The sequence below is a fragment of the Lepidochelys kempii genome, chromosome 9 (genome assembly GCF_965140285.1).
Source record: "Lepidochelys kempii isolate rLepKem1 chromosome 9, rLepKem1.hap1, whole genome shotgun sequence".
Lineage (NCBI taxonomy): Eukaryota > Metazoa > Chordata > Testudines > Cheloniidae > Lepidochelys > Lepidochelys kempii.
The window spans coordinates 23,561,469-23,587,575 of record NC_136388.1 but is presented as its reverse complement, the minus strand read 5'-3'; the positions used below and the strand labels follow the sequence as shown (position 1 = coordinate 23,587,575).

Below are 26,107 nucleotides of genomic sequence, written 5' to 3'. Positions count from 1 at the left end.
TTTGGTGTTATTACAAAGTGTTTCTGTGCAAAATGTCTTTGGACTGCAGTAATTTTGTGAGAAATTTTCTATCCTAGAGCCTCTGCAAGTATAAGGAAAACATTTTAATTAATGTGTGCAGCATGTGCTATCATCTAAGGGATGTCAGTCATGTTTGTCATGAAAAACATGGCACTTAGGGGCTGTCACTCATTTGTTATGAGAGAGGGAGAAAGCTTTAAGAATGGCTATCTCTGTATTTATCAAATACAAAGATAAAACAAACTATCATTCAATATATGCAGATTGATCACACAATACATTATTTTAGTCTTCTGCTAAAAAATGTTAGGCTGGTTTTTAAAGATTTTGCACAGGAGAGAAAAACCTATGTAATTAGACTATAGCTAACCAATATCATTAACGATAAATATCAAGAAGCTGATTGAGTCCAGTATTACCACATGCATCTGATACCAAAATTCTGTGAGTTTTTAACATGAACTACATAGATTTCCTAATCAAATTCAGAGATATTATGTTGCAATTCAGATTAAGATCATTTTCAGCAATATTGTCACTATTTGGACCTCTTTTTCCATACATCTTATCTCAAGGTTCATAATGTTACTATTCGACAAGAACCACGTGCATTATTTATAAATATTAATACACTTATGCCTTTATATGGAGCTTTCATACTGAACTTTGACTTTTGGGAGGGTGGTGTTAAGACCTTCTGGATCCCCTTCATAGTTCTCCTGTTCGTCACACTCTCCTTCTGCTCTGGATTTCTTGAAAGACTTCTTACATTTAATGCCATTATCTCAGTCATTGTTTTATACAGTGCATCACAGGCAGCTATGTTGATTTCTAGCTTATTTTTTTTATTGAAGTAGCTAAATTGAAGATGTGGTTTCAAGCCTGATACAATGATTCTAATGAAAAATTTAAGCTGAGTCTCAGTTTCAGTTGAAGCCATGTTGAAAGGAGAGGATGGGATGCTGCTGCTCTAAAACAAACCGCTCTTTTCCTTTTTAAATTAAAATTCCTTCACTGGCACAGACTGTCTTTTGGCACAATGTCTTATATCTGACCATTAGCTCATAACTCACTTCTAATACTAGATAGTTTCTACTGTTTTTTTTTAAAACAATAAAAGTATCAATGTTGAGAGGTACTATCTTCAGTGCTATTTTAATGAGTAAAATTTAGGAAAGGTCCACTGATCTAGTGCAAAATGGGACTGCAGTTCAAACATAATTTAGGAACCTGTAGTAGAGTCTCAGAGTAACGAATTGACCGATCAATCACAAACCTCATTTGGAAGTATGTAATCAGGCAGCAGCAGAGATGGGGGGGAAAAAGCAGATATGGTATAGTACTTTTAAACGTAAACTACTAAAAAAATAAAGGGAAAGTGTAAAAAAAAGATTTGACAAGGTAAGGAAACTATTTCTGTGCTTCTTTCATGTAAACTAAGATGGTTAAAAGCAGCGTTTTTCTTCTGCATAGTAAAGTTTCAAAGCTCTATTAAGTCAATGTTCAGCTGTAAACTTTTGAAAGAAAAACTATAACGTTTTGTTCAGAATAACGAACAGCCTCCATTCCCAAGGTGTTTGTAACTCTGAGGTTCTACTGCATTTGCTTTTTTAAAGTCTTTAACATTAGAAAAGGAATAAATATAATCAAACATTTTCTTTTTATTATGAATGCACTATGAAAACACATTTTATAATGGGAGGGAATATTCAAGGGTGTTACAGGATTTTTAAAAAAAATAAAAATTTAAATTTGATGTTTCTCCATTTTATAATTGCAATAAGACACCTATTCAAACATTTTAGCCTGTTAAATTATTTGTCATTTAATGTTGTAAAGTGGGGAATAGCTCTATGTTTTAACAACACCCTAGGAACACTGTTGAACAGTTAGCTCAGAGGAGTCAAGAAACCTGGATTCTCTTTAAACTTTGCTGACTCATTCTGTAACCCAGGCTAAGCACATAACCTTTTTATTCCTTGTTTTCCTGGTCTGTAAAGTGGATATATTTACCTTTGTAAAATGCTCAGAGATAGTCATATGAAAAGTGCTTTTTTTTTTCATGCCAGGTCTTGTCATGTGAAAGCTGAGAAAAAAAAATGATTTAAAGCAGCCAAATAAAAGCTAAACACCACAGTTAGTGAATAGGATCGTGCAATAATTTTGTTGCTGCTGTATTGCTAGAGATTGTCAGAGGAAGCAAAAATTAATGAAGAATTTCAGAAACTGAGCTTTGTCCATATTGCTGGTGGTGCACAGAGCTAAATGCAACACAGCCATACTTGCTTTTGCTGTCTGTGGAAAGCAATAGATCATAGAACAGGAAGGGACCTCAAGACGTCAACTAGCCCAGTCCCCTGCACTCAAGGCAGGACTAAGTATTATCTAGACCATCCCTGAAAGGTGTTTGTCCAACCTGCTCTTAAAAATCCCCAATGATGGAGATTCTACAACCTCCCTAGGCAATTTATTCTAGTGCCTAACCACTCTGACAGTTAGGAAATTTTTCCTAATGTCCAACCTAAACCTCCCTTGCTGCAATTTAAGCCCGTTGCTTCTTGTCCTATCTTCAGAGGTTGAGAAGAACAAGTTTTCTCCTTTCTCTTTGTAACAACCTTTTATGTACTTGAAAACTGTTATCATGTCCCCTCTGTCTTCTCTTCTCAAGACTAAACAAACCCAATTTTTTCAATCTTCCCTCATAGGTCATGTTTTCTAGACCTTTAATAATTTTTGTTGCTCTTCTCTGGACTTACTCCAGTTTGTCCACATCTTTCCTGAAATGTGTGAAATGCACCCAGAACTGGACACAGTACTCCAGTTGAGACCTAATGAACGTGGAGTAGAGCAGAAGAATTACTTCTTGTGTCTTGCTTACAATACGCCTGCTAATACAACCCAGAATGTTTCGGTTTTTTGCAACAGTGTTACACTGTTGACTCATATTTAGCCTGTGATCCACTATGACCCCCAGATCCCTTTCCGCAGTACTCCTTCCTCGGCAGTCATTTCCCATCTTGTATGTGTGCAACTGATTGTTCCTTCCTAAGTGGAGTACTTGGATTTGTCCTTATTGAATTGCATCCTATTTACTTCAGACCCTTTCTCATGTTTGTCCAGATCATTTAGAATTTTAATCCTATCCTCCAAAGCACTTGCAACCCCTCCCAGCTTGGTATTGTCCGCAAACTTTATAAGTATAATCTCTATGCCATTATCTAAATCATTGATGAAGATATTGAACAGAACCGGACCCAGAACCAATCCCTGTGGGACCCCTCTCATTATGCCCTTCCAGTATGACGGTGAACCACTGATAACTACTCTCTGGGAACGTTTTTCCAACCAGTTATACACCCACCTTATAGTAGCTCAACCTAGGTTGTATTTCTCTACTTTGTTTATGAGAGGGTCATGTGAGACAGTATCAAAAGCCTTACTAAAGTCAAGATATACCCCTTCCCCCCCATCCACAAGGCTTGTTACCCTGTCAAAGAAAGCTATCAATTTGTTCTTGACAAATCCATGCTGACAGTTATTTATCACCTTCTTATCTTCTCGGTGTTTGCAAATTGATTGCTTAATTATTTGCTCCAATATCTTTCTGGGTAGAGAAGTTAAGCTGACTGGTCTGTAATTCCCCAGGTTGTCCTTATTTCCCTTTTTGTAGATGGACACTATATTTGCCCTTTTTCAGTCTTCTGGAATGTGTCCCATCTTCCGTGACTTTTCAGTGATAATTGCTAATGGCTCAGATATCTCCTCAGTCAGCAACTTGAGTATGCTAGGATGCATTTCTTCAGGCCCTAGTGATCTGAAGACACCTAACTTACCTAAGTAATTTGTGACTTGTTCTTTCCCTATTTTAGACTCAGATCCTACCTCATTTTCGCTGGCATTCACTATGTTAGACGTCCAATCGCCACCAACCTTCTTGGTGAAAACCGAAACAAAGAAGTCATTAAGGACCTCTGCTATTTCCACATTTTCTGTTATTGGCTTCCCCCCTCGTTGAGTAATGGGCCTACTCTGTCCTTGGTCTTCCTCTTGCTTCTCATGTTTCTGTAGAATTTTTTTTGTTTCCTTTTATGTCCCTAGCTAGTTTGATCTCATTTTGTGCCTTGGCTTTTCTAATTTTGTCCCTACAGACTTGTGTAGTTTGTTTATATTCATCCTTTGTAATTTGACCGAGTTTCCACTTTTTGTAGGACTCTTTTTTGAGTTTGAGATCATTTAAGATCTCCTGGTTAAGCCAGGGTGGTCTCTTGCCATACTTCCTATCTTTCCTACGCAGTGGGATAGTTTGCTCTTGGGCCCTTAATAAAGTCTCTGAAAAACTGCCAACGGTCTTCAATTGTTTTTCCCCTTAGACTTGCTTCCCATGGGATTTTACCTACCAACTGTCTGAGTTTGCTAAAGTCTGCCATCTTGAAATCCATTGTCTTTATTCTGCTGTTCTCCCTCCTACCATTCCTTATAATCATGAACTCTGCCCTTTCATGATCACTTTCACCCAAGTTGCCTTCCACTTTCAAATTCTCAACCAGTTCTTCCCTATTTGTCAAAATCAAATCTAGAACAGCTTCCTCACAGTAGATGTTTGCTAAAAGGTAGATGACAAAACTAGAAAGGAAGTAAAGTTACAAGATTCTAAATGGGCATTAAAAACCAAGGAGTGAAGTGGGCTGGTTTGCAGTAGCTCAGGGAACCAGTACATTTCCCTTAATCTCAGCTTTCCTTGAACCGAAGTGTTCATTTACTTTTCCCCCTGCTTTTATTTATGTTTTAAAGTCTCTGTAGACTTTGTGGTTGCAGAGATTAACTTTTGAAATATGAACTGGATATAAGCCAATTCTGATAAATTGGCCTGAGTCTGCAGATATTCTGAAACAATAGTTCTGTAAAATGTGAAACTTTATCCTATTGGAGGTACTAATTAACATAGTTTAACTGATTAAAGTATTCAGGAAACAAGGCTTTATTGTGAAGGTATTCATAATGAGTGGCATCTTATTGAGAAGACATAATTATTTGTATTATTGTAGGGCCCAGGATCCCCAGTCAAGGACCAGGACCACATTGTGCTAGGCGCTGTACACACAATCCTTGCCTGCTCCAAAATGTTTACAATCTAAGTGGTTGGAGCTTTACTTGAGAGAGCATCCTTGTTTATTTTCTAGTTTGATCCTTGTCTAAAAACCATGAAGAATAATATAACGTTTAAAACTATAAATACCTGCCCCTGTATCTTGTAATAAAATTGTCTGTACATTAATATCATAATCTGTTTTTAAGTACATTGGGCTACGAACAATTTAATCTAGAAGATAAAACTTTTAATGAAGTACTGTCCAGTTGTTGTGTTGTCATCAAAATACTTATCCCATCATGGAAGAAATACAATATAAGCTAGCTGTAATTTCTGTTTAAATTCTATCTTCAATAATAGCTTGTCAAGGTTCCTTCCCCACTCTGAACTCTAGGGTACAGATGTGGGGACCTGCATGAAAAACCCCTAAGCTTATTTTTACCAGCTTAGCTTAAAACTTCCCCAAGGTACAAACTATTTTATCTTTTGTCCCTGGACTTTATTGCTGCTACTACCAAGCGTCTAACAAATATAACAGGGAAAGAGCCCACTTGGAAACTTCTTCCCCCCCCCCCCCCCCCGCCCAGTATCCTCCCAAGCCCTACACCCCCTTTCCTGGGGAAGGCTTGATTAAAAAAAAAATCCTCACCAATTTGCATAGGTGAGCACAGACCCAAACCCTTGGATCTTAAGAACAATGAAAAGGCAATCAGGTTCTTAAAAGAAGAATTTTAATTAAAAAGTAAAAGAATCACCTCTGTAAAATCAGGATGGTAAATACCTTATAGGGTAATTAGATTCAAAACATAGAGAATCCCTCTAGGCAAAACCTTAAGTTACAAAAAGACACAAAAACAGAAATATATATTCCATTCAGCACAACTTATTTTATCAGCCATTTAAACAAAACAGAATCTAACGCATATCTAACTAGATTGCTTACTGACTTTTTACAGGAGTTCTGACCTGCATTCCTGCTCTGGTCCCAGCAAAAACAACACACAGAGAGAACCCTTTGTTTCCCCTCCACCCCCTCCAGCTTTGAAAGTATCTTGTCTCCTCATTGGTCATTTTGGTCAGGTGCCAGCAAGGTTGTCTTAGCTTCTTAACCCTTTACAGGTTTCTCTGGCCAGGAGGGATTTAAAGGTGGTTAGCCTTCCCTTTATATTTATGACATAGCTTCATAGTCCCATTGGTGCTCTGCGTGTGTCTGTGCTACAGTGCTTTGAGAACCAGCTAAAAAGCAGTAGTCTAAGCAAAAGTCCTCTCATGTATCTGGATGTTTGGGTCTAAGTTTTTAAAAGGGCCAGGGGAGTCAAATACCAGAATTCATTTATTTTTTGTAGTTACTTATTAAGCCTCCGAACAGGCCTGTGAGGTGGTTAAGTGTTATCTTCTTTATACAGATAGTTCTTCTCAACCTCAGAGAAGTGACCCAAATGATCATATAGCACATTAATTACAAGAATGGAACTAATAACTTCCAGTCTAATGTTCTAATCATTAAATTACATCCCCTTCTGTAAAATAAAAAAGTAGCAGTTTAGTGCATGTACTCTCCCTTTTGACCAGTCAGCTTCTTCTTCAGCCCAGTGTTCACCTAACCAATTTATACCTTCACTGTGGTCTCTCATTACCACAGCAGTGTCCCCAGGACTAATTCACCCCTACTAATACCAGTGAAGAATACATATGAGATGTCAGCAAATTCTCCTTGATTTATATTACTTTCTCACTCTACTTTAATATTTTAAGTGTAAAATCAGGACTAATTCTCAAATTTACTTGATATCATCTGTATTAGTTTCAATATTAACACACTGTTGTCAGTATATATTTAACATAGTAAGCATTGTTTTTTGTAAATAACAGATTTATCTACGTAAAATGTTTAATAGTAGTTGTAAACTACAGTTCTGAATATACTGATAATTCCAACCTACTGAGCTGAACCAGTGGATCATGGAGATGTAGGAGTGTGAAGTATATTCTCTTACCTTTGTGACTGCTCCAGTAGGGCAGCTGGAATCCTGACTGTTGACTATTTCTTGTTTGCTTTCCTATCTTTTGCCTCTGAGTTGCAGGGTGTGGAAGAACAGAAAGCATAGTTGAACTGCTTGCTGACATGTACAACTGAGTTCTTCATCTTGGCATCTCATAGTTTCCCAAAAAGACTAGGAATCACCAGTGTAAAACATTTAAAAGCAGATGAAGCAATATGGTTTCTCAGTCTATTCATGACACGTTCAAAAGTTTAGTAAGACATGCTTTGGACAATTTTGTGTGAGAATTTGTCATGAAACATTTCTTGGTGTTTCATATATAACATTTCTGATATGTGACAAGTTTACAGCTGAGAAAAATCAAATTTATGAGGAATACTATGTGCCTTACTGTCATTGACTCTTCAATATAATGTGGTATTTTAAATTATATGCCAAAGCAAGACAATCATGTTTGTTAGCATTTATTTTATTTTTAATCCAAAAAAACTCATAATGTTCTTCTAGTAAATTAACAAGAATAAAATTAATGTATCAAACAAATCTTTTGCATATTCTGTATAATTTTTTGTGGCAATTAATGCTCCAAAATCTAATTGCATGATATTAATTGTAACAAAGAATTAGTTATATTGTAATGCAAAGTAGCTCTGTTTCTTTTCCTTCGTAAATTTGCTTGTCAAGAATAATTTGTAAGTTATGCTGACAAACATTTTCACTTTTTTGTCTATATAATTCATTATTTTTTCCCATTGGAATAACCACATTTGTTTTTCTTTTATATTCAACTTCAGTTTCAATATGTGGAATATGGAATAAGTTTGAGTATTATTTTCTGGAACTTAATGGTTCTGTGCTCTGTTCAGTACATGATATCAGTGTCCTGCATGGGTAGGGCCCTACCAAATTTATGGACAGTGAAATCTGGTCTCTCCCTGTGAAATCTGTTTTTTTTCTGTGCTTTTACCCTATACTATACAGATTTCATGGGGGAGAACAGCCTTTCTCAAATTGGGGGTCCTGACCCAAAAGGGAGTTGCGGGGGGGCTCACATGGTTATTTTAGGGGGTTCATGGTATTGCCACCCTTACTTCTGCACTGCCTTCCAGAGCTGGGTGGCCGGAGTGCAGCGGCTGTTGACTGGGCACCCAGCTCTGGAAGGCAGCACCGTTCCAGCAGCAGCACAGAAGTAAAGGTGGCAATACCATACCATGCCATCCTTGCTTCTCCGCTGCTGCTGGCGGCAGCTCTGCCTTCAGAGCTGAGCTCCCGGCCAGTAGCCACCACTCTCCAGCTGCCCACCTCTGAAGGTAGTGCTGCCGCCAGCAGCAGCACAGAAGTAAAGGTAGAAGTACTGCAATCCCCTCTACAATAACCTTGCAAACCTCCCAACCCCCCAACTTAGATTCATAGATTCATAGATATTTAGGTCAGAAGGGACCATTATGATCATCTAGTCTGACCTCCTGCACAATGCAGGCCACAGAATTTCACCCACCACTCCTAAAAAAGACCTCACACCTATATCTGTGCTATTGAAGTCCTCAAATTGTAGTTTGAAGACCTCAAGGAGCAGAGAATCCTCCAGCAAGTGACCCGTGCCCCATGCTACAGAGGAAGGCGAAAAACCTCCAGGGCCTTCCAATCTGCCCTGGAGGAAAATTCCTTCCTGACCCCAAATATGGCGATCAGCTAAACCCTGAGCATATGGGCAAGATTCATCAGCCAGATACTACAGAAAATTCTTTCCCGGGTAACTTGGATCTTACCCCATCTAAAAACCCATCACAGGCCATTGGGCCTATTTACCATGAATATTTAATTACCAAAACCATGTTATCCCATCATACCATCTCCTCCATAAACTTATCGAGTTTAATCTTAAAGCAAGATAGATCTTTTGCCCCCACTACTTCCCTCGGAAGGCTATTCCAAAACTTCACTCCTCTGATGGTTAGAAACCTTCGTCTAATTTCTAATCTAAATTTCCTAGTGGCCAGTTTATATCCATTTGTTCTTGTGTCCACATTGGTATTGAGTTTAAATAATTCCTCTCCCTCTCTGGTATTTATCCCTCTGATATATTTATAGAGAGCAATCATATCTCCCCTCAACCTTCTTTTAGTTAGGCTAAACAAGCCAAGCTCCCTGAGTCTCCTTTCATAAGACAAGTTTTCCATTCCTCGGATCATCCTAGTAGCCCTTCTCTGTACCTGTTCCAGTTTGAATTCATCCTTCTTAAACATGGGAGACCAGAACTGCACACAGTATTCCAGGTGAGGTCTCACCAGTGCCTTATATAACGGTACTAAAACCTCCTTATCCCTACTGGAAGTACCTCTCCTGATGCATCCCAAGACGACATTAGCTTTTTTCACAGCCATATCACATTGGCAGCTCATAGTCAACCTATGATCAACCAATACTCCAAGGTCCTTTTCCTCCTCCGTTACTTCTAGTTGATGCGTCCCTAGCTTATAACTAAAATTCTTGTTATTAATCCCTAAATGCATGACCTTACACTTCTCACTATTAAATTTCATCCTATTCCTATTACTCCAGTTTACAAGGTCATCCAGATCCTCCTGTAGGGTATCCCTGTCCTTCTCTAAATTAGCAATACCTCCCAGCTTTGTATCATCTGCAAACTTTATTAGCACACTCCCACTTTTTGTGCCCAGGTCAGTAATAAAAAGATTAAATAAGATTGGTCCCAAAACTGATCCTTGAGGAACTCCACTGGTAACCTCCCTCCAACTTGACAGTTCACCTTTCAGTAGGACCCGTTGTAGTCTCCCCTTTAACCAATTCCCTATCCACCTTTCAATTTTCCTATTGATGCCCATCTTATCCAATTTAACTAATAATTCCCCATGTGGCACAGTATCAAACGCCTTACTAAAATCTAAATAAATTAGATCCACTGCGTTTCCTTTATCTAAAAAATCTGTTACTCTCTCAAAGAAGGAAATCAGGTTGGTTTGGCACGATCTACCTTTTGTAAAACCATGTTGTATTTTGTCCCATTTACCATTGACTTCAATGTCCTTAACTACCTTCTCCTTCAAAATTTTTTCCAAGACCTTGCATACTACAGATGTCAAACTAACAGGCCTATAATTACTTGGATCACTTTTTTTCCCTTTCTTAAAAATAGGAACTATGTTAGCAATTCTCCAATCATATGGTACAACCCCTGAATTTACAGATTCATTAAAAATTCTTACTAATGGGCTTGCAATTTCTTGTGCCAATTCTTTTAATATTCTTGGATGAAGATTATCTGGGCCCCCCGATTTAGCCCCATTAAGCTGTTTGAGTTTCGCTTCTACCTCAGATATGGTGATGTCTACCTCCATATCCTCATTCCCATTTATCATGCTACCATTATCCCTAAGATCCTCTTTAGTCTTATTAAAGACTGAGGCAAAGTATTTGTTTAGATATTGGGCCATGCCTAGATTCCTTTGGGTCAGGACCCCTACAATTACAACATTGTGAAATTTCAGATTTAAAGAGCTAAAATCATGAAATTTACTATTTTTAAGATCTGATGACCATGAAATTGACCAAAATGGACCCTGAATTTTGTAGGGCCCTGTGCATGGGTTTAGGTCAGTGTAAAGATGAATAGTTAGGTCTGTTCATTTCAGTTATATCACTTGTATTTTCTACCTCCCACATGATGCTGTTGCTGTTAAATCACCATACACATACAAACATGTATTAAATTAACATTAAGAAGCAATAATAAAATCAAATAAAACTTTAAATACATCATAAGCAGGAAGCCTGCCAAACAGTCAGTGGGGTCACTGGATGATCAAGGTGCTAAAGGAGCTCTCAAGGAAGACAAGGCCATTGCAGAGAAGATAAGTGAATTCTTTGCACTGGTTCTCACTGCAGAGGATGAGAGAGGGATTCCCACACCTCAGCCATTCTTTCTAGATGAAAAATCTGAGGAACTGCCCCAGACTGAGGTGTCAACAGAGGACCAGGACAAGGACCAGATGGTATTCACCCAAGAGTTCTGAAGGAATTCAAATATGAAATTGCCTACATAACTCTGGTATGTAACCTATTGCATAAATCAGTCTCTGCACCAGACTACTGTCAGATAGCTGATGTGGCAATTACAGGTGTTAACTTCAGTACCAGGCAAATTGGTTGAAACCATCGTCAAGAATTATCAGACACATAGATGAATACAGTATGTTGGGGAAGAGTAAACACAGTTTTTGTTAAGGGAGATCATGCCTCACCATTCTATTAGAATTCTTTGAGCGGGTCAACAAACATGAAATTCAGGAACCTGAATTGTTGGATTATTGATACAAAAGACAATAAATTCCTTCATTGACTAGTACTCAAAGGCCAATAGAAGATAAAAAATTCCATTAAAATTCTGGAGAAGAAAACCAAACCATTTTGAATAATGACCTTTTTCAGTGTTTGGTGATAATTTAAAAAAAAATTTAAAGCAGGAAGGAAAAGTTAATCATTACATGTATAAACAACTTTCCATATTGTCTTCACAAAAATTCTTCATTTAGGATACTTGTTTTACTAATGATGGAAAACAGACTATGGCCATTTAGATATCTTTGGAGGAATTATATCTGGCATACTGGACTAACTGACGGAAGTTTCTGTGAAAGTATCATAACCTAAGAAGTGGGACATTAAAGTATTCTATGCTGATAGATGAGTTACACTCAGATAGGAATATTCTATGTTAGAACTATAACGAAATATTTTCAAATTAAAATCACTATTCTTTTTTAATCCTTAGTTGATGTATATATGCATGATTTGTAAGACTTAAATATTGTGATAAATATATTGAAAAATGATATTATAAAGTTATATAACATTTGTATTAAGGACACACTTGAAAGATGACACTCACCATCATGTTTAAATTGACAAAACATGGAGAATATATCTTGGCATAAGGGACAGAAAGCCCAGGTAGTTGTGAAAAGGGGAAACACTTGGAATACCTTTTCCAGCTTCCCCACTTTTTCTAAGCATCTGTGCCTTGACATCAGGGAGACGTGGAGCATTAAAACTAGCCATGTTCATACGAACCATACTGATATTAGCTACATCACCAACTCTTGCTCAGAAAGTCTGAGGGTCTTGCAGACCAAACCCCATTAGTCTATGATGGTTGAGTTGATGAACTGTCAGGTGCCTTTGCAACTTTTCCCTTTCCTGTTTATACATTTCTTGTCTTGTATTACTTTCTTCCTGCCCCTCGACTCTGCAAACAAAGCTAGTCTCAACTACCTGCTTTGCCCACAAGCGTCTTTGCACTTCATTCCATGCTATTCTTTACACATGGTCTCTTATTATGAACTTATCTGTAAGCCTGCTACCCTCTTCTCCTTTGAATCCCTTTCCAAGACTCAACTCTGCCATAATACCTACCAAAAATCTGGCAACAAACGATGGTGAGGTTTTGGGGTGGTGAGAAATTGTGGGAGGGACAAGTTAGCCACCCATATGAATGAGTGTGGGAATCTGATACTGAGCCTTGAGAGCTATCGTTGCTCTTCATAGACACTGCAACAGTGCAGTGGACTTCACCACCACATGCCTTGCTCCTGCATTCTTGTGGTATGATGCTGCAATGATTGTGTTCAACTTTCAGCTGACCCAAGGCGTTCCACTTAGTTCTGTGGGGGAAGAGGCTGGTGCTAAAGTTGGCACTGTCAATCAGTGAAAAGTTTCCTTCTTTCAGACTATGGTGCTATACAAACTGGTGCCAAAGTGAGCAGATTCCTTTATTTGAGGCATCAAGACCTGCTAGGCTCCTGAATGGAACTTTTCTGACCCTGATAACTTTTGTGAGAAGTGAAGTAATTCGGGGTGGCTGGCAGGTAACAGCGTCCTGTTGCATAGTGAACTCTCCTAACTCACAAAGAATATATTCAACCAGTTCTGTTGCATCAGCAGTGTATGGGGAGAGTGCCTGACATGGGTGGAAGTCATTTTTGGAGTCTTTGAGTCTTACTGGAGAGGCTGCAGTGGGAAGGTGTAGTGGTAGCCTCCTTTGTTGCTGGCTGTTTGGTGGAGGCAGTGGATGTTCTTGTATGTCTGGCCATTAAAGATTGGTGGGATGGTCATTCACACCAATCTGTACTTGAAAAGACCTATGGAGATGCTGTGACTCCAGACATTGGCACCTCTCCTTGCTGAAGATAATGGATGTGCCATCAGTATGTTGCTCAAACACTTTACTGGTTATAGAATTGGTACTGTTGCTGTATAAGGCACAAACTGAGATTAAATCTTGTGAGGGACATAAAGAGTAACAAGAAAACATTTTACAAATACATTAGAAGTAAGAAGACAATGAAGAACAGGGTAGGCCCATTAATCAATGAGGAGGGAAAGACCATAACAAATGCAGCAATGGCCGAAGTGTTAAATGCCTTTTTTTGTTTGTTTTCACCAGAAAGGTCACCAATCTTAGACTTGTTTTGGCCAGTACTCAGACTGGCCAAAACAATAACATAATGTAGGGACACAGTCCTACAGAGATAGAGATGGGATGGATGACTTAATCCATTGGTGGTCCATGGAGCTACATCTGTTCCTGTGAATCGTGTGTCCTTTTTCAAGCCATGACACTTCTTACTATTGTAGTCTAGACTAGGAATCTCTCAATGTTTCCAGAGGCTTTTTGACAGGCAACAGACAATGAGTACCTTCCGAAACTTGGGTAACTGCTTAATGATAAATGTGTTTTTTGTGTAAATTGAACTGTGATCAGAATTGCAGGTGACCCCAAAATTAGAGGGGTAGCAAGTACATGGGACACAATAAAATTGTTAGGTCCCCTGGAATGATTAGCAGAGTGGTTGACACTGGCAATGGAAGGACATTTGTCCCCCTTTGGTATGAAAGAACATCTATGGAGAGGAACTAAACAGAACAGACACAAAATGGGGTATGTAACCACAAGCTATACCAGTCATATTAAAGTACATTTTTCATTGGTCCTAATGTTACTTTTTTATAAAACCAGGCACTAGAGTTGCCACACGGAATGGCTGAATTTGAATGGTTGAAAAGGAGTGATGCATGAGCACCTCAGTATTTAGACTCATTAACTCAATCTTTTCTATGAATAACTTCTTTGGTTCTGTCCTACCACATGTTCATACTCTCACCCAGATCTTGAGAACTTAGCTCATAACTGAATTTAGCTTCAATGTTACCTTTAAGATGATGGGACTTGTTGACGCAATGACAAAAATAAAGGGGATAATCCACTGTTGGGAATGTAAGTACAGAAGTAAATTGAGTGGTGTGTAATGGTTTCTACCAGACTTAAATTTAGTGTGTGTTTGTATATGAAATAATACATAACATGGAAATGTATACAAAAATTTGTTTTAATAATGCTACAGTTTATTGTAAATCTTATCTATCTTTTCAGTCTCTTGCTGAACAGGCCAAAGCTAGATTGCAGTTGGTTCTTGAGGCGGCTGGTAAGTGATGCTACATAAATATGTAATAGAAGTAATAATTTTACTGCATTGTTTATAATATCACAAAGTGAAACCTGTGTCCCAGTTGATTTTGTCCCCCACACTTTGGCAAATATTGAATCTTTTCCCCACCTTCTCCCATCAAACCAGTGTGGCTGTTCTCATTTGTATACCATCGTTGATAGTGTCTAAATTGTTCTGGGACGTGGAAATCAATGTGTGTTAGTTATCTCCTGCAGAAGAACTAGCATGTGAATTTCAAATTTGTTTGCTGTCATTGTTCTGGTTTTTGTTTGTTTTATGGGTTCCAGAAAAAGTGTGTGTGTGGTGGGGGATTCTGTAAAAATCTTCTTTAAAGAGGTGAAGATTCTAGGCCTGTACTGCATTTCTGTGCCCTGTTAAAGGTTCTCTTACTTTCTGCAGCAGCACATTGTCCCAGACATGCAAGAAGAAAGATAAGACACAAGGAATGAGATTTAATTAGGTCACAGCTTTAGTAACTTAACTGATCTGTGAGCTATCCAGCAATAACTTGTACAGAGCAATCTGTTCAATACGCTGGAGGACAGCTGTTATCCGTCCACACCTTGTCCTATTATGGTAACTCCTACAGCCATTCTCATGTATGAGGGTTAAGGGGCAGAGGAAAAAGGGTTGTCTCCTCACTGTACCAGACATTAGGTACATCAACACGGTTCTTCAGTTGCTTTGGAAGATGCCCTCCCCCCAAGTCCACTTCCCGTTCTGGCTTATCAGGGAACTGGACCCCTGTTGAATGAGTATCTGTGCTGGACACCTGCCACCAGAGGCACCAGCGGTTAGCTTGGCTGATTTCGCCCCAGCCCTGCCAGATTCCCAGATTGTTAACCATTCCGTTAGAAAGGTATATTATTTCTTCCTTGAATAACTCTAGTGTTGGTTATACAATTTTGCGATGGGCAATCATCAACCTTTTCTGACTCCCATAATTTAGCCACTTGTCAATTTACCTCTCTCATGCCCTTGTCCACCTGTGAAATCCTTGCAGCTCCCCTGCCAAACCCTCTGCTGTGGCATCTCATACCAATTATAGTTACCCTGACTCGACTCCTAAACTCTGTCCTATCCCTTTACTGAATCACCACATTATTTCCCCCTATCTGCACACTGATCCATTCATGTGGCCCCTCCCTGACCAATGAACATATAAGAGGGCATCCGCTGACCTCAGAATGTGTTCCTCCAACCAACTCACAGTTGCTGCTGGTCAAGCACATAATGACTCCCTGACCATAGAGAAGGGGCTTATGTGTCCTCCTTCTGTTACTCAGAAGACAATAGACTTCTACAGAACTCCTGACTCCCCAGCTACACACCTACCTCTCCACCCCTGACCACAAGAAGCTGGCTCTTGCGACGGGGGAAAGAACAGGAACCCCCTACTGCGTCTGAGACTGTGGGGATGCATTTCTCAATGCTATTTTAATACTTGAAAATGTTACTTTTGCCTACTGGTTTTGCCCTTTTATGCTTGGCAAATAGGGCCTCATATTTCTTCTATTCAGAAGTCAACATGGCTATCTCTACTAAGAGCAATGCCTTTAATGAATTAAAATTGTATTTAATATCTTGGATTAGGAGGGATGACAAAGGCAAGAGGTGTCAGCAGTTGATGGATTAGTTCTGAGTCTGTGGATGGGAATTCCTGAGGGTAGTAGTCAGAGCATTGGGGGTTGTATGATGGCTGTACGCTTGAAAGACTATACAGTCATTATGCAGATCAGTCCTTCCTAGTCAATAATAGCATAGGGAATTCCATAATAGAAAAGTGCACGAACAGTCCTGAGGCTGTTACTGTACAGTACCCCAGGGCTCTGACTCAGGCAATTCTGTTTCAGTATCCTCATGGACAATGTGGGACTTTGGACACGTGTGAGACAATTAGAGAATATTAAATTGTTAATTAGTGAATATTTTAAATACTACATCTATGGGTAAGAGCCCATTTTACTTGGGTACAAATTCAGGTGGTGAACAGTATAGGGGGTCCAGTTATGGTGTTGCAGCCTGAAAATTAAAGAGTTCTCAGTGGAGCTTTGTAAGCAGCTCTTTAACATAATTATAAACAATGCAAATATTTCTAGATTTAATAAGATATCTTACTTCAATTAAATTAACAATTGGTATCAATGATTTTGTAGTACAGATGCAAATAATATAGAAAAAATATGTAAACATTAGTAAATATGCACAAATTACTCTGCTTTGAAATATTTATTTTGTATGCCATTTTGTTTTAAGCACAAGCATATATGTTTGTTAAAAGCATAAGATCAAATTTTCAAAGTGGCCACTGGATTTGGGTTCCCAAATTTTTGGTGCCCAGCTCAATACCTGTGTTTTGGCTGTCAGACATGCTGATCACCTGCAGCTGTACTTCTGTAAAACAAGTACTAGGTGTCTGAAGTTGGGCATCCAGAGGCTACTTTGGAAATTTTTTGCCTAGAATTTTATTTTTTTGCAGAAGAGTGTTGGTGAATATTTTCATTGGCATTTGTTTAATAATTTCAATTAATCGAATGTTGTTCATAGGTGTTTTCCTTGATTTCTTCAGCATTTATGTAGTGTACTCAAAAAGGGCTAGACCATTCATCTGTAATCATATTTGCAATTTTACTGCAGTCCTATTTAGTCCCTAGACCTTACACTTTTTGTTTTTTTCCATATACAACTTTTTGTTGTTTTTAATGCACAAAAATAGGAGAACTTTCAGAATTTCTTACAAATGTTATCAGTAAGTATGGGTGCTGTGCAGTCATTTCAGATCTTCAATTTTAATTTGTATTCTCCTGTTTCATAGATTTAATTGTAAAATATACTTTACAAGTATGCAGTCTTTTTTCTTCTTCCTTTTGGGGACCTTTTTTTCCTAAAGGGAAGTACTTCTTTTGATATTTCCAGCAAATATTCACGTTTTTCAATAATGCAACTAGCACCTTATATTTCATAGTTTCAAATGTATGCATTGTTCTCCATATCTTTTAATATGTCTTTGAAGCATATAATTAAAAAATAGATGTGACAGCACAGACCTCAAAAAGTACAATTTGTTTATACTACTCACAGCTGTCACACCTCATTTTTTAATTTAACACCTTGAAAATGTATTAACAATACCATGAGTTGTATATCATCATGACCTGGGTCCTGTGAATTTCAAGAGACATTTAAAATGGTTCTGACACTTTATAATTTTAAAAATTCACAGCTGGACACTGAAGTTTAAATTGGAGGTGCAAATTGCTCATGGATGACTTGAGAGAGGTTTAATGTATTCGTTTATCTTAATTTGAAATGTAGGGAAAATCCCCTTTCCTGTCTGTATTTTAATGCTGAAAATGGAAAATAAAAAAAAACCCTGTAAAACCCAACTCTGTTGTTTGTTCTTGCTCAATTAAGAATGAAGTTGACAACACTGTTGTGAGAAGGGTGTGGAGAAAGGCTAATAACTTTTTCATTCATTCTTTTTTTTTTGTTTAAAGCAAAATGAGAACTTTTTACCATTATGTCATTTATATGAAGTCCTTCTGTGCCAGAATTTTACCAAGCAGTGTTTTTCAATACAGCTATTATAGCCCTCATTGCTGTAATGTGATACTCTGTTTTGAGAGATTTCAGAGTAACAGCCATGTTAGTCTGTATTCGCAAAAAGAAAAGGAGTACTTGTGGCACCTTAGAGACTAACCAATTTATTAGAGCATAAGCTTTCGTGAGCTACAGCTCACTTCATCAGATGCATATCGTGGAAACTGCAGCAGACTTTATATATACACAGAGAATATGAACCAATACCTCCTCCCACCCCACTGTCCTGCTGGTAATAGCTTATCTAAAGTGATCATCAGGTGGGCCATTTCCAGCACAAATCCAGGTTTTCTCACCCTCCACCCCCCCACACAAATTCACTCTCCTGCTGGTGATAGCCCATCCAAAGTGACAACTCTTTACACAATGTGCATGACAATCAAGTTGGGCTATTTCCTGCACAAATCCAGGTTTTCTCACATCCCCACCACCCCCGTACACACACAAACTCACTCTCCTGCTGGTAATAGCTCATCCAAACTGACCACTCTTCAAGTTTAAATCCAAGTTAAACCAGAACATCTGGGGGGGGGGGAGTAGGAAAAAACAAGAGGAAACAGGCTACCTTGCATATGTCATTATGCAAGGTAGCCTGTTTCCTCTTGTTTTTTCCTCCCCCCCCCCCCCAGATGTTCTGGTTTAACTTGGATTTAAACTTGAAGAGTGGTCAGTTTGGATGAGCTATTACCAGCAGGAGAGTGAGTTTGTGTGTGTACGGGGGTGGTGGGGATGTGAGAAAACCTGGATTTGTGCAGGAAATAGCCCAACTTGATTGTCATGCACATTGTGTAAAGAGTTGTCACTTTGGATGGGCTATCACCAGCAGGAGAGTGAATTTGTGTGGGGGGGTGGAGGGTGAGAAAACCTGGATTTGTGCTGGAAATGGCCCACCTGATGATCACTTTAGATAAGCTATTACCAGCAGGACAGTGGGGTGGGAGGAGGTATTGGTTCATATTCTCTGTGTATATATAAAGTCTGCTGCAGTTTCCACGATATGCATCTGATGAAGTGAGCTGTAGCTCACGAAAGCTTATGCTCTAATAAATTGGTTAGTCTCTAAGGTGGCACAAGTACTCCTTTTGTTTTGAGAGAGTTGTTTTCAATACTGAAAATACAACTCGTTCAACTTTTGAGAATAATAACCTGGGGGCCAGGTACTAGTCCAGGGTTCAGCAGTACTTTTATATTGCAGTATTACTGTAGTTTGTGTTATAGTTTGTCACATCACTTTTTTTAAATTATCTAGCTTTGCTGCCGGCCCACCCTGGTTCCAAGCCCCCACATCCAAACAACGTTCTAAGCAAACATTGCGCACGTTTAAATGAGTATGTTCTCTAATAGATCAGCAACATAACAACGTTAACCGGGATGATGTTAAGTGAGGAGTTACCGTATATAGATATTCCAGATCAGTTTAGATTCTTCAGAAAAAATAGTTTCATTACTATATTTACCTTCTTTCTGCTAACCCATAGACTTACTGATTTAACCACTGTGAACATTCTGTATAATTTAATGTATACACTTATCAACATCAACAGTACAATAATACATTAAGCTACAAATGTAAGCTGAAAGATTGAATTAGAACATGCTGTATATGTGCAGCTAAGTTGACCTAGTGTTGCCATTGCATTTAATTTCATTTTGAGAAAAAGAAATGGCTTCCAGTTAATAAAGTTGGCATTTAAACTGTCCCACTTGAGCTTTTGAGGTTAATCCTTCATCAGGGTTATTTTCACTAAAAATTAAATTATGCTAGAACATGATCTTGAGGGCTTAGGTGTACATACATATAAAACACAAAGTTGCAGTGGTGATAGGTTAACCAGCAGGACTGACCCACCACCAGCTGACATCATGTTAAACACTGCATACCCTTGTCTATACTAACTGCAGTCTTGGTTTACATAACTCCTCATGGTCAAGTTCTGCTACAGTCCAATTTTCTAGTGAAGACAAGCCCAGTGAAGTGGATGACTTGGAGGAGGAGTGAGTTTTCACTTTTATTGCTGCTACTTGAAGAGTTCTTTCTCCAAATCTAGATTAATAGTACAGCAACACATCTGCTTGCATTGGGATGGCTATATTGTTTTAATGGAAAAAGACATACACAATTTTTATGAAAGTTTAAAATTAGCAAAGTATTGTAGAATGCAAAGAAATTGCAGAGACTCTAAAGTTGTTGACTCAATGATTATTTATGCAACATACCATAAATATCACTTTTGAGGAGTTCCAGATTCATTTAGGCATTTCATCTGGGCTATTTCAGTAACAGCCCTTTTACCTGAAGGCAAGGCTGAGAAGATGAAAATCTTTACGATGAGATCTCATTAACAATTTAGAAATGGTGACTGCTGACCATGTTCAGGAGTAATTTTTAATTGTTTATACCTTTTTGTTTTAAAACGTACCTCTAAACCAAGGAAATGGTATGATATCAGTGAGGACTGTTCCATACCAAGTTTAAAATTTTAGTGCTTTTTTCTTTCCTGAAGCTTGATACAGAAAAGTGTGTGTGTGTGTGTATGTATGTGTGAATGTACATTTTATATATATATATATACACACACGCACGCACACATATATGTATTTGCAAAGGAAAAAGGGTCTTTTCACTTTTTCAAAGTTCAAAATTTTTAAAAAGATTTTGCTCAAAAAAAAAAAAAAAAGTAGAGAGAGAAATTAGCTTTGGGCATAGGCCAAACACAGAAAATGTCAACCCAAAAGGTGAATATTATTTTGTAAAGTTGATTAGTGTGAAAATGGGGATTGTAATAGATACTGGTTTGCTGTCTTTTTTACTATAATAGCTGATTATGCCTAACCTATAGTTCTCAGGCTGTATTTTATTCACATCAACCTGAGTTCCAAGAAAAGATCGGAGTTAGGCTAGTAAAAAAGGATTTAATGCTAAATTCATGCCAATTACTAGAAAGACACAACTGTGTTTTAATTAACTACTGACAGTAATCCTTAGAGGCACTTTCACACTAGAGGGAACTTCAAAAAGAACATTCCATACAAAAAGTTTCATAGCCTCTAATGTACCATATTACTTTTTCTATTGTTTCAGGTAAAGTATTTGTGTTTAAGGGTTTTAAGACTTAAGACTTTTTCTCTTCACAATCTGGAGGATTTTGCTTGATCCTTCATTGAAGTCATAATATTTTATTTGGCATGGAAAATTGTAATGTACAAGTTTAGAAATTTGACATCCTGCGGAATTAAACAGGAGAAGGAAGCTGAAATGTAGAAATACAATAATATTTAGTATCTACAGCATACAAGGCTTGAAAGCTCTTTACAAATGTTAATGATTTCTAATCCCATACAAATGATATGGCCAAAGTTTACCAACTTTGATGCCTAAGGTAAGCTGCATACAAAATTTTTTTAAGAACTGAGGAGTTTGCACAACTTCAGTGGGAATTGTGGGTGTTCAGCATTTCTGAAAAATCCATGTTTAGTGCCTAACTTTAGGCATCTGGTTTGAAATTTTTGATTTGTATTCTTTAAAGTAAAAATGTAGTAAGAGGGTGATGAAAAGAGATGGAGTTAATTTTCACTGATATTTGAAAGTTTTCTTCTGACTTTGAGTTATTGCCATGTGTGGGTTGTCTGACTAAATGTTTAATAATTACCTACATTAGCCATAACATTCATTTTTAAAACCTTTATAGTGAGATATTGCCTACAAGAAGCCTTTGTATTCTAAAATTGTGTTGGTTTTCCATACGGTTCACGCTAACTCAATCTAGTTTCTCTGTCAGTATAGATTAATGAGTCCGCATCTGTGTTCTGAGTAAACCAGGCAGTAGCTGTAGTCACTTAAGTACTCTACATTAATGGTTTTAAGAAACTAATTTGGGTTTATAAAAACTGTTCCTCAGTAGAGATTATTGGTCACAGCTATACATTTATATTTGTGTGACTTTTATTTACTTATCTATCTTAATATTGAAATAGAAGAAAGCCTTTTTAGCGTAGTCTAACAATATGACAGCAACTTACCATGTTTGAGCAGATGTTAAGCAGGCAGTAGTTGAATGTTAATTTTGAGAGGGTGGTATGTTTAAGCCTATCTGAAGTATGTTGCATGTGGGCTTTCCAGACTTAGTTACAATGCTGTGTCTCTTGGGAGAATTTTAAAGCTAAACCTCTTTCTTTTTGTCACTCTATATGGACTCTCTCAAGTCAGTATAAAGCAGATCATCCCTAGGCTAAAGCTCTTCAGCTTTTGTTATTGGGCTCTGTAGACCTGTAATTAGGCCTCCTGGCAGGCCTTGCAGGCCAGTTAATGGTCATATGGAGTTTCTATGAGGCAGACTGGCTTTGTATAAATCCTTCGTAGGAATACGTTTATGGGTCACTTCCTACCAGGACCATGCTTTGTCCCTGTGCCCCACAGGCTGACAGGGAGCAGGTTCCCTTGACCATGGACAGCTCAGTTTGCTACTCACAATCTACTCAGCTAATCCCCAGTGTAAACAGAGGATTTAGCAGAGCTTCTGTCACTTACAGTTGCCAAACCACTTGGGTGTCTGTGATTTCTTTCCCAGACTTCATTACTGAAAGAGAAGAGTATAAGGTTTAGCCTTGTTTGTATCTTAAATATGCACTATTTCTTTTCAGTAGTTTTAAGAAAAACATTTCAAGGTATTAGAATATGTAGTCTTACTAAAGAACACTGAAATAAGATTAAAACAAATTACAATCTGATAGGTTGTGCTATAAAAAATTTGTATAAGGCACCCATGTTTTTTCATAAAATGTAAAATATGGATGGATGCTTTTAATGTAAATATACTGATATGAAATAACATATGGACATTTTGAACCATTAATCTTACTGTTCACACAAAAGTAGCTCTGAAAGATTCTGTAGTGATAAATAAAATTCTCTTTTTTTCCATATAAAGATTACAAAAGATGATCTGGATTTTCAAAGTTCTAGAGTTTAATTGGGTGACTGATCTATTTTTGGAATCAGCATTTCAATCTATTACTAAAAGAGCATGCAAAAATACAGTATTTTTATAGTCAGAATTGTTGAGGGAGGTTTAAAGGAGACTTCAGAATTGTACTGTAAATACGACATTAGCAATATATGCTAAAAACTGATAAATAGAATTCTTAAGGATTTTACATTGTTTGACAGCAATTCTGTATGTTTTAATATTTAACTCATTATCCTCTGCTTACACTGTCAGTTTCCCTCTTTTTGTTCTCCATGGCACACATCTTATTATATTTTTCTTTTTCTTCTTTGAAAAGAATTCAATGGAAAACTATAAATATACTGGTGTAGCTAGTGTAAAAATGAAAATATTGGAGGATATTTGTTGCATGGGTTTTTTCAGTTGTTTTCATTATATATTTCTTCTTAGGGAAGACAAATCTTTATTTGTCCTGGCCTTATCTATTAAATAAATGGTCAAATATTCTGCACTCTGTGGTACCAAAATAGCCCATGACAGATGTGGCTGAAAGGACCACATACGTAGACTCTATGATTTTAGTCTGGTGGAACTAATAGGATCACTCATTACTTTATAGATTCTTGCTTTTCTTTTCTTTAATGAAAGCAGTTTAGTTAAATAGGCTGGCCTTTATTTTGCTCTTTCTCTGGATATGGAAAGATACTAAAGAGGGCATGGGGTAGCAAATATGAAAACATTAAAACTGTCCTTTTAATTGTAATTATTGAGAAATTACTGATTTTTAAATACAATGATGAACTTTATATTTGTAATGGCTTTGTTGGTTGGAGTAGTGTTTTGTGTAGCTCTGCGTAGGGAAACATCATAAACCCTTCCAATTTTTTAGCCTTACATTACATTTTAAAGTAGCAGTTTTAGAAGACTCAGTAAATTGTGTGTGTATATAGAGGGTGTAAAAGCATATAAAGAATGTTACATGTTTTATGGAATTTTAAAATAGTATTATAAATCATCCCATTGAGAGAAATTGCAAGAACCTGAAACACATTCTATGACTCAAATTTCTTTTATTTCTTGTGCTTTCAGTTAGGTATCTTTGACAAGAGTCTATTGAATTTTTTCTCAATAAAATATCAGTTCTGCCAAGAAACACATGGTGATGCATAGAACAAATAACCATATAAACCAAGAATGCTTTGATATAAGGCTTTAAGGATTTTTTGGATAGCAACTCTTGAGTCAAGATAATAAGAACATGACATAGGGATATATGCAGATAATGAAAGACATATGAACATGTAAGGACTGATACACCTCTGTGGGCATAGGCAGGTACAATTTTAAGCTACTTGCACCAGCTGCACCCAAACTGCACCCAGGTAGCACAAGCTGCACCTAAGGTGTATTCAGCAGTACTGCTACTGCCTTCTCCCAGGAATTCCACCAAGAGATGGCAGCTTTAACTCTAGAGGGAACGCCACAGGACTCCAGCTGGTGAAGGCTGTCTAGGAGATGTGTTGAAACTGAGGAGGTGCTCTGGTTGCTGTTTCCAGCCCACCTCAGTCTGCCACTCCAATTTTATGAGATGCTCTGGCTGACTCCAGATGGCTTTTGTAGATAAAATCACCTTCATTCCTCTGTCCAGGTGGACTTTCCACCACTGGGTTCACAGCCTCTGTTTTGGTGCTGGAATAAATGTTCCACAGACTACAAAATTGCATGTTCAGAACTGTCCAAGAAGCAGTTCACATTCTGCTCTATTAATGAGGGCAAACTACTTTAAATTATATATATTAACCTCAGAATAAAGATTTAAGGTCAGAGCTCATGAAACAATGGAAAGTTTCTCCTGGTGAGTTCGGGCTGCTTCCCTTCATTCAGAAAAGTTTCTTCTTTGAGTAGCTGCAGCTGTGTATTCCACTTAGGGGTGTGTGTGCTCAGCGTACCAGACCCAGAGATTTTTACCTAGCAATACCTGTAGAGGGGTGACACTCGAACTTCATGGTCATAGCCCCTCCCTACCTATATGAGGTGGTGCCACCCTGGACACCTTCCCCCCACCCCCACTTCCTTCTTACCCTGCATGGCTGGAGTCAGAACTCGCTGTGGTTTTCAACTTCACAGTCCTCTTTTCAGTGACTTTTTTCTAGTTGCACTCCTAATATAGAGTTAGTTAGACTTAGTGTGCGTTAATTGTACTTTGTGTTCCTGGTGATGCCATCACTAGGATTTAAACATTGTCCATCATGTGTAGGGGCCCTCTCCAATAACGACCCCACATGCGGGGCTTGCTGTGTCTAGACAAAGTCCACATGAAGAAGTGGTGTTTGATTTACAGATCAGTCACAGAATGGACTCAGGTGGCGAGGGATCTTCATCTGAAGCAGCACCTGGTTGAGCAGGTCGTGTGGCCTGCTTTGGTACTGAAGCCTTCATCAGATCGCAGGTCGCCCTCTGATTTGGACAGTGCTACTGCTTTGTGTCCTTCTCCAGAAAGATAGAGGAATTGTTTCCCATTGAGTGTGCTGAGGAAAAGATCTCATAAGACCAATGAGACAGGTCCCATGGGGACTTGACTCCCTCCTCCAGAAGAAGTGTGGATCAGCACAGGGTGAAGATGGATACATTGGATGGAATAGGTCCCATTAACTACTCCCTGGAACTGCACAGGAAGGTCAAAGACTCTGTGCAGTTGACTCCCATTCTGGTCCCAGGGCGTCCATTGACTCCAGTACTGATGAGGATGATGCCAGCACCAGCTGCTTCTGCCTATGTCGGTGGCATATCAGGCCACAGAGGACCTCCTCTGACTTTTTGTCCTGACCTCTGTTGGTCCAGGACTTTGCCAGGGCTGCATCCTTTATAGCTCCATTAGCTGGGCAAGCCACTGAACCTATGGGTCTGTCGGCACCATGCCCT

The 26,107-nt window shown here is 38.2% G+C and overlaps 1 protein-coding gene across 3 annotated transcripts in view; it reads left to right on the top strand.

Moving 5' to 3' along the window:
- RSRC1 (arginine and serine rich coiled-coil 1) overlaps window positions 1-26,107 on the top strand; it is a 366,646-nt gene that overhangs the window by 161,953 nt on the left and 178,586 nt on the right. For all 3 annotated transcript variants that reach the window (XM_073359563.1, XM_073359564.1, XM_073359565.1), the window contains exon 6: window positions 14,564-14,615. In XM_073359563.1, the coding sequence (XP_073215664.1) occupies window positions 14,564-14,615 (52 nt within the window). The remainder of the gene's footprint in view (window positions 1-14,563; window positions 14,616-26,107) is intronic.